Source organism: Giraffa tippelskirchi, chromosome 4 (assembly GCF_054371585.1).
Source record: "Giraffa tippelskirchi isolate mGirTip1 chromosome 4, T2T-mGirTip1v1.2.pri, whole genome shotgun sequence".
NCBI lineage: Eukaryota > Metazoa > Chordata > Mammalia > Artiodactyla > Giraffidae > Giraffa > Giraffa tippelskirchi.
The window spans coordinates 194,830,625-194,842,829 of record NC_137278.1 but is presented as its reverse complement, the minus strand read 5'-3'; the positions used below and the strand labels follow the sequence as shown (position 1 = coordinate 194,842,829).

General features: G+C 43.6%; 1 protein-coding gene and 1 pseudogene across 2 annotated transcripts; both read right to left on the bottom strand.

The window, feature by feature from the left end:
• Positions 1 to 111: 111 nt before the first annotated feature.
• On the bottom strand, positions 112 to 12,090 carry M6PR (mannose-6-phosphate receptor, cation dependent). 2 transcript variants are annotated; one of them, XM_081587913.1, is made up of 7 exons: positions 11,922 to 12,090; positions 5,633 to 5,812; positions 4,406 to 4,572; positions 3,278 to 3,387; positions 2,706 to 2,836; positions 2,038 to 2,164; positions 112 to 1,607 (listed from the first exon to the last, which is right to left on the bottom strand). In XM_081587913.1, coding segments are annotated over exons 1-7 (840 nt in total). In that variant the 5' UTR covers positions 11,924 to 12,090; the 3' UTR covers positions 112 to 1,484. The 2 variants fall into 2 exon arrangements, with proteins under 2 accessions (XP_081444039.1, XP_081444040.1); XM_081587914.1 differs by having other exon boundaries at positions 5,633 to 5,794.
• On the bottom strand, positions 8,655 to 9,627 carry LOC145544763 (small ribosomal subunit protein eS6 pseudogene; annotated as a pseudogene).
• Positions 12,091 to 12,205: the final 115 nt, after the last annotated feature.

The window sequence follows — 12,205 nt, the reverse complement described above, 5'->3', positions numbered from 1 at the left end:
TAGGCCGACATTTTTTTTTTTTTTAATCTTTTAAGTGTTTTTGTACAAAAAATGTATATATATTTTTCGCATTTTTAAAACACCAGAGTATGGGGGAGGGATGCAAACAAGTAACAGAAAAATGATTTTATTATAACATCATTTTCCCTGCTTAGAAAAGAAAAAAATACCATTCCAATAGTATCTAAAAGTCCAAAGATGAAATAATTTCATTTTCTTTCCTAAAGGCTAAAAAAGCCCTCTGCTTATTGATTCCGTCCTCATGTGGCCAGGGGGGCCACATTCCTCTTCAGTGGCCCAGGCTCCCTGTCACACAAAGATCAGGCCAGGTTTCTGGGCACGTGGCCTAAATAGAAGGGCGGAAGCATCAGAGGTTTAAGCCCCTCTCCCCATGGAGATATGCTGGGCAAGAAGACACATCCCTGAGCCAGAAGCAAGGACAGGCGCGGCAGGAGCCTGCACCCAGGGCCGAAGATGGCAGAGCCCTGCGTGTCCCACTTCTGCTTCCGTTCCCTTTGCAGGAGATTGGAGGGCGCAAAAAAAAAAGAAAAGCCAAAACAAATGCCTGTGAAGGAAAAGTGCAACATGTTTAGAAATACTGGTAGAAGGAACATTTTAGGAGTAAGAAAAGCTCTGCCAGCTTTGACTGCAAGTGGGAGAAGCAAGCCATCAAGGATATCCCACTACAAGGTAAACAGACTTCCCGCTTCTGCAACCCTGGTGGCAGAGGAGGTCCATTTCAGTGTCCCTTCCAATGGACTGGACTTCCGGATTAGGTATTTTAGCTGCAGATGGACCAGTAACCCAAGATTACAACCCAGGGCCCAGTTCCAGCTGTAAGGTCACTCCAGCGCCAACCAATGATGTTTGGTACCTTGTAATCCTGGGAAATTTCACAGTTTCCATCCTGACCCAAGGTGGGAGAAATAAGTCTACAACCTCCAGGCTCAGACCAAATGGCAGTCCTTGGATTGTGACCAAGTAATCACTGCAAAACAGTTCCCAGCAGCAAGTTACATCCGGACCCTCATGGAGACTACTGTAGGGCAGAGTAACAGCATGAAAGCAATCAAACCTATAAATAATGTTTCTTAGTTTTTTTTTTTAATTAAAGAAATCCAGTGTCTCAAAAACTTGTGAAAATGTGTTTAAAAAAAAGTCAGGGAGCCTGCCGCACCCTTTTGCTCACAGTAACTCCTCTACTTGTACTTTCTGGTATGAAGACACAGTGCAACAGCCTCTGCTGTGATTGGCCCTATTATATTATCTCTGTCCTGCAGCTGTACCTCTCAGGAGGGAAAACCAAACAGGGAACAAAGGGAAAGGCATTTCTACTACTGACAGATGGATGCAAACCAAAAGCAAACCAGAAAGCAAGAGCGAGACTGAGGGTGAGATGAGAGACTGGAGTGGAGGCTGCTTCAGAAATCTGCTGGAGGACGCTTTGGTTTGGGGGCTGAAGAAGCTGGACATCTAAAGTGCAATCACATTGGTAATAAATGATCATCCCTTTCTTCTGACTCCTCCCCCAGCTGATCATCCCCCACACCACGATAAGCGGCAGGCACATTTCGGGGTTTAGAGCGGCATACAAAGTCACAGCCATCCTATAGGGGGAAGAGCAAAAGAAGTGATCATGTGAAATCAGCAACTTTCAGGTGGGCACAGTGTGTTTATGGTCTAAGAATGTGGCAAGAACTAGTTTTCTCCAGGGATAATGAAGAGAAAACCCCAAAGCTCCAGTGATTGGCCTAAACTGAATTTGGGGAAACACCCTCTCCTCATGTAGGCCCCCAAATAGCTGGATCAGATTCTTAAATCTAAGCAACAGTACTGTTCTTCCAGTCAGTCTGGAAGGTCAGACATTAAGGTGCTATGTTACTTATTACCCTGTATTAGGGCAACCAATTGTCTTGGTTTGCTGGGACTTGGGGTGGTTTTGGCACCCAAAAGTCCTGTGTCTCAGGAAACCCTCAAGTCTGGGCAAACCAGGATGGATGGCCACCTGTTGTGTCTCCCAGCTGCCCTGTCACTTACTGCTACCAGGTTGCCAAGATCCTGCCAGAAGGCCAAGTGAGGGAACTGCTCCATTCCTTTGGCTCCCACCACCAGTCGCTGGTACAGGAACCCCCCGATGATATAGACTGCAACCAGTGATGCAAACCTGTGAGGGGGAAAGACACCCATACTCAAAAACCAAGAATCAGTAAAGTTCATTCATTGTTACCTGTTTCCTAAGCTCTGTTCCATAAAAATGGAAAAACAAAAAAGGGGTAGTCAGTTGAAAGAAAAAGGGGCTGGTAGAACCTAAGAAAACCAATTAGAGTGCTGTCTGTCTGAGAAAACCTTTGGATCAGAAAAAAGCAAGACAGTGTGTGACTCATTTAGGGTTGAGAACAGTCACCATTAGATAAACAGTCCCATTTCTTCAAAAGTTCTAATAATCTAATAATGGGAGAGTAATAAAAACTGTCCAGTCCTCCAGTAGGGAAAAAACCCCATCTCCAAATACATTTATTTATTGGGGATAAAACATTAAGTTTCATTTTTTTAAACTTGCAGAGTTTAAAGAGGATTATTCACAGACTTCTTTCCTCTCCAATTAGAATATAGCATACAAATGCACACACACTATTTGGACCCATATACTTCCAAGTGATTGCTGAGTTAAAAAAAAGGCTTGGACTGATAAAAGAAGGACTCACGTGACAAGTAAGATAGAACCCACGCTGAGGTGGGAGATCTCTGGGGAACACGCCAGGCTGCTGTCCATCTCAAAGAGGTAGAAACAATCTTGGACTTTGCCTCGCTCCTCAGACACAGGGTTAAAGTTGTCCTGACGGTAAGAGGACAGACACAACATTTATGGGGTAAGGTGTTTGCTTCTGACGTCTGTCTGAAAAGGAGCACAAACCCACAAAACCCTCTAAACATTTGCTTTCTCCTGGTTTAAAAACTTATTTTCCATGTATGATGGAAGATGGACGCCTATGACTCAGGGAAGAACTGAACTTCTAGTTTTTTAAATTTTTTGGCTGCTACCAAACAGCATGTGGGATCTTAGTTCTCCAACCAGGGGTCGAACTCACATCCCCTGCACTGGAAGTGGGGAGTCTTAACCACCGGACTGCCAGGGAAGTGCCTGAATGTCTATTTTAGCTCATCCACCCCAATTATCTTGTTCCCTCTGGACCTTCTGTCCCACCTCAGGTCAGCCCTTTCATCTCCTCTCGAGGCTCCTAGGCTCTCTAGGCTCCCAGGCCCTGGGGTGCCTCACCGCTAGGGTGTGTCGATTGCAGGAGATCATCACCACTGCCCGCCGCTGCTCCTTGCCACAGTGATTGTCATATTCATCACCCCCTTTATAGATCAGCATGATCCAATTACCTGAGGATGGACAAGGAAAAAGGAGCTTTGGGGTGGGGGAAAAGCAGAGACAGACCTGGGCACTGTGGAAGCATGGAACCAAGTTCAATGAAGTTGGTTTTCGTTAAAATAACCCCTCAGGATGAGCCCTGGTATACCAGAAATACCAGCTAAAACCTGCCCCTTTACAATAGCTTGTGTTCCCTTGGTAAGACAACTAAGGACCAGATATGCATACAAGAATAATCTTGATTTCCCGAACTAAAGGTAGGCAACTGATAGTGCAAATACAATTATGATTCATACTTAGGCGTGACTCACATTCTCTGAACACCTGATAACATCAAGAGGCTCCATTCAATTACTGGGTGGGGCAAGGGAAAGCCTAAGATCTTAAATTAACCACAGATAAATTCAAAGTGGATAACTTGGAAGACTGGGGACACTTTTCCTTCTTCAGTATTTACTTGTTCAAATTTCTTTTGCAAAATATCATTTGATTAATAATCATGTGAGGTGACCAAGGTAAGGATTCTGCTTCCAGTTTTGCATATGAGAAAACAAAAAGTCAAATGATTTTTCAAAGTCACAGGATAAGTAAATATGAGCTGGATCAAAAATCTAGTCTTCTGACCCCTAGCCCCAAACTCTTGACATTTTTATTATGTTATTTACAGCAACAACAATCTGCACTTAGTTCTTTATCTGCTTAAGGGAGAAAATAAACCATGGTTGCTCACATAGTCCTTTCCAGCAATGATTTTATGACTTTTGAGAAATATTATCGACGTAACTCAAGTTGGTGGGGAAACTTTTGTAGACTGACTGGCTTTCAAAAAAGCTTACTCTCACTTTAACACAAACATATAAATGTCCTGAGCCTTGGTTGTGGAGGAGCGGTGGAGCCGGGTGTTCTGTGGTTTGCAGGTATCTTAGGTGAGGTGAACCACACACACCCGTATGATACAGCCTGGGAAGGGCTAAGACATACAGGGTTATCAGAGGGATTCAGTGAGCTGATCAACAGGGAGACTCTTACTTCCATTGAAGATCTGAGTCTCGTTGAATCTCCCAACTACTGTCTCCTTCCCGTTACTTTTGTTGATCTGCACCAGGCCTGCCCCAGAGGAGTGGTTGCCAGCTTCTCGGCACACCCGGAACACATAGCTGTACATGTCTGGGCTCTGGCCGACGGTGCTCTCAAAGCTGGGAGCAGAAATGCGGAGAGAGGAGGAAGAGGACAGTTAGAGCTGTCAGCCTTAGAAAGAGCAGCCTCCGTTCAAACAATGGTGTGTTCAACTTATTTATCAAACATCATGGCTAAACATCCTAGTGAATAATATCTGTCGCATCGTGAGGTTAACTATGACCCAGGCAGACTAACTGTTGATGATGACTGATGGAAATACAGCCTCCAAGATAGCTAGTATTCTAGGTATTTCTAGAATAATTGTTCTAGACTACACTAAAGTATTAGCTAGTACCTCCCTGTGAGTAAGGGTGTACGTTCATGATATATATCCTAGTTCCTTAAAGATTATCTTCAGATTTATCTATCTGAAGATTCTTGACACTTATGATGACGTGTTATTGTTGCTTAGTCATGTTTAACCCAGGGGTCAAACTCAGGTTTCCTGCATTGTAGGCAGATTCTTGACCATCTGAGCCACAAGGAAAGCCCCCTTCACTTTCATTTTCAGTGTCTTGACTCTGTGACCCCATGGACTGTATTCTTCAGGCTCCTCTGTCCATGAGATTCTCCAGGCAAGAATACTGGAGTGGGTTGCCATTTCCTTCTCCAGGGCATCTTCCCAACCCAGGGACTGAACCCACATCTCCTGCTTGGCAGGCAGATTCTTTACCACTGAACCATCTTGGGAAGCCCTTACGATGATGTAGTAGTAGGCCTAAATATGTTCATCTGATACTTCTGAATATCAAGGTATCAAATAATGCTTTTTAATTCCTACAAGCTGGTCTCTTGGGTCCAATCTTACAAACAGCTACTCTTCTGCATAAAGCACCTGCACATTACTGCTGAACACTGGGCTAAGCACATGCTCTCCATCATATAGGAAAGCAAGACAGCATGGCCAAATAAGGCCAATATTGTTAAAGTACAGATTAGAACTATCTCTCAGAGGAGGTTATGATACATGTATTCCCTCTGTATTCAGTAGTAATATAAAAAAATTAATACAGTCAATAAGAGGAGATTCTTTAATAAAGTTGTTTTCTCAAGGCCTTTAAGGTTCTTCTCATTTACCTTTTGTTAAATAGTGGTGTCAGCCTCTTCAGGAGAGCCAACTCTTTCTCTGATTCTTTACCCTTTTCTCCCACCAGGTCGCATGTTTTCTCTTCAGTCTGCCAAGATTCTCTGACTGCCACAGCGAAGAGCAGCAGCAGGAGCAGGCCAGTCCTCCAGGAGCTGTGGAGGGGGGACATCCTTTTGGGACAAGGAGTGTGTGGTTCAGGGAAACAGGGAGAGGATCGGGAATATAAATAGAGGACATGAATGTGTAATAAATGAATGGCTTTTTTTTTTAACCTGTTAATCTTCCACCCACCACCTGTTAACTTTACACTAGCCAGTTTTCTTCATTATTATGAAGCTGGGCTTTATTTTCTTGTCTCTATTTCAAGTTCTTTTTCCCCCATTATCTAACATACAGAATTGGATGCTTAAGTCTCCAGGTTTCTTTTTCTTTTCAAAACTTTTATTATCTTTTTAAAAATAATTTATTTATTTTTGGCTGTGCTGGGTTTTCACTGCTGCATAGACTTCTCTCCAGTTGCAGCAAGCGGGGGTTACTCTCTAGTTGTGTGCATGCTTCTCATTGCAGTGGCTTCTCTTGTTGTGGAGCACATGTTCTAGGGCTTGTGGGCTTCAGTAGTTGCGCCTCCTGGCCTCTAGAGCACAGGCTTAGCAGTCGTGGCACATGAGATCAGTTGCTCCAGGGCATGGGGGAATCTTCCTGGACCATGGATAGAACCTGTGTCTCCTGCATTGGCAGGTGGATTCTTTATCACTGAGCAACTAGGGAAGTCTTAAAGCATATTTTAAAAGACTCTTCCTATGCAACTCCTCACCTGATACCACTCTCATTTCCTGTCCTTACTGTGCCCCTTTCATGTGCAATCAACAAAGTGGACAGCAGAGTTAGTGGGGCAGAGTTAGTGTAGACAGACAGTTGTTGAGATTTCTGCAATGTGTGCATAGAACAAGAATACATTCTTGGTCCTAGATTGATTCAAAAGAATCAATCAATGGCTTAGAGAATACTTAAGTGTCACCAATGAAGAGTATTTTGATCTTGCTGAACAGTAAGATTCTTTGGCACCTGCAACAAATAGTATCTTTCAATATCTCTGTGCCAAAGCACCTATGTCAGGAAACCCATACATCTATACAAATACACACACACACACACACACATACATATAATATATATAATAGTTATCTATCTATCACCTGTGTCAGGAAGCCCATACATCTATACATATGCACACACACATACATACATACATACACACACTAATATGTATCACTTGTATCAGGAAACCCAAACACACACACACACTAATATCACCTGTGTCAGGAAACTCATACAACTACACACACACACTCACATATATATTAGTGTCTACTTGAGTCAGAAAACCCATACATCTGTACATATACACACACACATATACTAATAGTTATCTATCATCTGTGTCAAGAAACTATATAAATCAATCACTTTCAGTCTAATTCATAGGTAAGTCCTTCAGAACATAACTGTAGGGCTGAGAAAAGGGAAAGCAGAAAACATAAAAGAATTACTTATGACAGCCTGATGGAGATATCCTTGCCTCCACCATTTGCTGAGAAGTTAGGTTGAGATGTCTTGTTATTTAAAGTTTAATACTAGTTCATTAATACTACTTAAATCCTCCCCCTAAGATAATACTTGAATTACAATGAACACTTGATAAGGGCTAGTTGAAAGTTACTAAGAAAGATGTAAAACAGAGAAAGAGACTTGAATACTTTGGGCCCTAAAGCCTTGTTTTAATATTCAGAAGCATCTAACAGTCTTTGTTCATACTTACCACAAGAATGATGAACAGAGATTAACATAACCACAGCACCTAAGATTTGACATCTATCTGTTCTGTCTCATCTCTAAAAAAATCATTCAACCATTTAAATGATAGGATGAACAAACTTAATGAGGTCCAGATGAGTGGTCTGAGTAAGTCTTCTAAAACCCACCTCAAGCCAGGAAATTCAAGTTTTTAGATTTCTAGTAAGTATAACCGTCTTCCTACATTCCAGTTGCTGGTAACTCTTGAGAATCACCAAGTCACTTTACAATTAACACATCCAATTCACATGATGCTTGAACTGTTTTAGGCATGGAAACATGTGGCTCTGCTTTCCCAACTTATTTTCTTTTCTCTAATCTCATTTATACACCCATGCACGGACTGTAGTGAAAGTGAAAGTCGCTCAGTCATGTCCGACTCTTTGCGACCCCATGGACTGTAGCCTGCCAGGCTCCTCTGTCTATGGAATTCTCCAGGACAGAATACTGGAGTGGGTAGTCTCTCCCTTCTCCAGGGGATCTTCCCAACCCAGGAACTGAGCCCAGGTCTCCTGCATAGCAGGTGGATTCTTTACCAGCTGAGACACCAGGGGAAGACCAAGAATACTGGAGTGGGTAGCCTATCCCTTCTCCAGGGGATCTTCTCAACCCAGGAATTGAACCGGGGTCTCCTGCATTGCAGGTGGATTCTTTACCAGCTGAGCTCCCAGGGAAGCCCGTCAGGCTACTCTGTCCACAGGATTCTCCAACCAAGAATTCTGGAATGGGTTGCCACAACCTCCTCCTGGGGAATCTTCCTGACCCTGGGATCGAACCCACGTCTCTTATATCTCCTGCACAGGCAGGCAGGTTCTTTACCACAAGTGCCACCTGGGAAGCCCCTTTATATACCTAGGATACACTGATTTACTATTGCATAAGAATTCACTTTGGTATTCATTAATTATCCCTCATGCCATTGCTACCTGTTAATTTTATAAAGTATCATCCATTTTACTGATACAAAGATTCAATTCTTCCAACCTTTTCTCACTTACAATAAAATATTTTCATACTACAAGTCTAGACTTTGGCTTGAATACTCTCAAGTCCTCTAATTCTTCATGCTGGTCCACTGATTCCATTGATTCTATTTAAAACATAAAATAAGCAGAATTTAATAGGTACTAACAGGTACCTGAATAAATTTTCTCCACTATCCTAAACATTTTTTTTTGATGTATGATCTTACTTATTTGTTACTCTTAAGACCATCTCATTTTTTTTTAAAGAACATCTCATTTTTGACTGGACTCAAGACTCAGAGGTAGAAGCTCTGAGAGGACAGCTTTCATCTCTTAGCAATCTGTTCCTGGAGTCTTTCTTTGGCCCACTTCATTCTCTTGGCCAAAAGTTGAGCATCTCCTGGAGCCCGTTCCTCTTTTTTCTTGCTATGCTGTTTCTTCAGACAATACGTTGACATTGTGTTGCACAATACTGGAGTAACAAGACGCTGAATCTTGGGAGCTCTGCTCCTCCTAGGTTTCTCACCTTCTTTGTTTAGGGGCTACCTCACAGCATACTGGCGGCCACACAGAGAAACCACAGTGGATTCTGCTAGCTCTTCTGCTAACCCCAAGTGACAAGCCACAGTTGTATCACTGAGGCCAGGAATATCCTTCTCTCTTTTACGACGACCAAATTGAGAACACTCAGACTGGCATCCATGTATAGATTTGCACTTTCTCCAGTCCTCCTTGGTCTGTAACAGGAATGCCCCTTACTCAATAGGAGGTGCACTCTGCCATGGGTCCAGACACCTCCTTCATGGGAAAACCTTGTCTGCTGGTCCCACCACTGATTCGGACCACACAACTCTTCCATTCTTCACCCAGAGCATCAATAGCAACTTCTGTGTCCATACGCTTCTCAGAAAAGATACGAAGTTTTTGTTCATCATCCATTTCAATGAGTTTCTGACAACCAGTGGCTGGGAAAGAGATGTTCAGCTTCATCCTAAAGTGGCTGACCACACCGCCAAGGTGCCACAAGAAAGAGTTAAACAAAATTACACTTGATGTTCTGTTCCCCATGTTCCGCTAGGGCAACCAATACTTGGGAAATCTCCTTGACTTGGTGCTCTCCAAATATCAATTCATTGTAGTAATATTAAGGTGTCTGCAGAGAGTAAGTATAGCCAACCCCAAAGTCTGAGCGTGCATGTGTTCTAAGTCACTTCAGTCTTGTCCGACTCTGTGACCCTATGGACGGTGGCCCGCCAGGCTCCTCTGTCCATGGAAGTCTCTGGGCAAGAATACTGGAGTTGTTGCCATTCCCTTCTCCAGGGGATCTTCCCAACCCAGCGATAGAACCCAAGTCTCTTAAAGTCTCCTGCATTGGCAGGCAGGTTCTCTACCACTTGTACCACCTGGGAAGCCCCCCCAAATTTGAGACTCTCTTCCATAAACACATTTAAAGCATCAATAGAAAATACTTAACAAAGTGCTTGCTTTTTACTAGGAATTTAACATATATTAACCAGTTAAGCCTTACCAAAACCCTATGCAGTAAATAAAATTACTCTTATTTTACAGATGAGAAAACTAGACATAGTAAGCAAGCAGTGTGAACTAGACAGTCAGGCTCTCAGCTCATGAACTACACTTAACCACTATACGTACATCTTTCACATTAATATTTTGGGATGATCAGGGCAGGCAGCCAAAGTCTTGCTTTCTTTTTGACAAAGCAAGAAGGGGAAGTGACCTCTCACAGTTCACAGAATAGAAGGCGGAATGAAGAACCCAGACCTTCAACTCCTATCTTCCCTAAATTAACTCACTGCTCAACACACAACGTGACCAACTGACTAAAATGAAATGAAGCTCCTTTTATCAGATTGATATTTTTTTTTCCAGGACCAGTTTTGTGGAGGGATGCTCGCACAGAAGGCTGTGTTCTTTGGCTTCAAAGTTAGTTCCTTATCTGTTAACAGTTGAGGATTTCTTTTCCCAAATTAGAACAAAGACTCTCACACAACTAGGAAAGGATGAACAGCTAAACACCCTGCAGTCAGCATTAGTTGAGTTGAGCTATTTTTTACTTGCTCACTGGTTCAAAAAGATAGGATAAGAATAAATTTATATTCTTCTCTTTCTTAAGGTTTGGCTACATTTGAGCTGCTTCTCTTTGATTCTGTGGTGTATGTGCTAACAGCTTTATCTATATTATGTTCATTAATCTTCACAATCCAGAAAAGGAGGTATAATTTCCCCCACTTTACAGATGAGGAAACTGATTCTTATAGAGCTAAAGTTACTTGCTTTAGGTTATACAAGTATTAAAAGGTGTATGAAGTTAGTAAGGCAACTGGAATGAGTCATGGCATCAAGATATTTTCTGAAAACTTCCTGATAAAAAAAGGAATGCAACAATGTATCAGCAAGGGGATGAATTACAGAGGGAAATGGCAAGCCACTCCAGTATTCCTGCCTAGAAAATCCCAAGGACAGAGGAGCCTGGTGGGCTACAGTCCAAAGGGCCGGACACGACTGAGCAACTAAGCAAGCACACACAAGGGGATCAAATCCAAGGGCTGGGTAGTCTCTTTCTAATGTGCTACAATTAGATTCTCAAGGTGCAAGTTTAAGCAGCAAGGCTTAAAGATTTTGAAGCATCCCTTTCAATTTTCTTGTTTTATAATGATAGATTCATTTGGGTTAATGCTAAAAAATTCTTGTTCAATGGGATGACCAATGATGGAGCCAGGAACTGGAAAGAACTTTACATCGCTGGGCCCCTGTACCACTCACTTTCCCCAGTCTTTAAAACTAGCCATGAACATTTTTCCGTTTGTCAATAGAATTTCTACTTTCTTCTCTCTGGCTCATTTTTGATACCGCGGCCCTTATCTCCAGTCTCCAGCAGCTCACACTTCTGGAAGAGTAGCCCTAACTAGCTGAAAAGCCTTAGGAAATCAGCTCTATGGACCAAATGGGAAAGCTCCCTAGAAAGAGGAACACAAATCCCTCTATGAGGACTCTTTACACCATACATTCATCTCCCTCAAACTTCTTCAAGGGCTCCAGACAATCGCGCTGCGTCTAGTCTCCCGACTTTCCAACTGCTGAGGGCCATCCCCTTTACAAACGATGCCCCTTGACCTCCCTCCACGATGTGGACCAAAACCCAGTCTACGGCTATGCAGTAACACCTCGAGCGGACTCCAGACTTGGCGATCTTCCTTTCCCTGCCTTCCAAACACATATATCCCCTCTCCAATCTTGGAGATCCTTTCTCCCTCACTCCCTCGGGGACTCTGTGACTTCCCAACCTCACGCCTCCGCTTTTCTGCTCTCGGGCTCTTTATGTGGAGTTTTGGGCTAAAACCCTGGTCAAGCGAGACTTAAGAGATCCCGGCCCCTGTCACAGCCACGAGGGGTGAGCACTCTCCAGCCCCTCCTCCTCCACGCCCCTCATACTCACATGTCACGTGCAAAGCGAGCAGGCAAAGCTCAGAATCCCCGGCCGAGTAGCTGCCCGTGGCTGGGAGACAGGGCCAGCGAGGGGCCGGCCACACACCCGGGTTCCAGAGCTCGTGGCGGAGCCAGCGTCCCACCTAGCTAGCGACCAGCTTAGCTCCACTCCGGGAACCGGAAACAGGAAGCTCCAGGCGGCCGCTGGGCAACTGCTCCTCCCACTAGACCCCACGGCATGTGACCGCAGAACCCTTTGGCCCCTTTCCCCTTTCCGGCCTTTCAGACCATCCC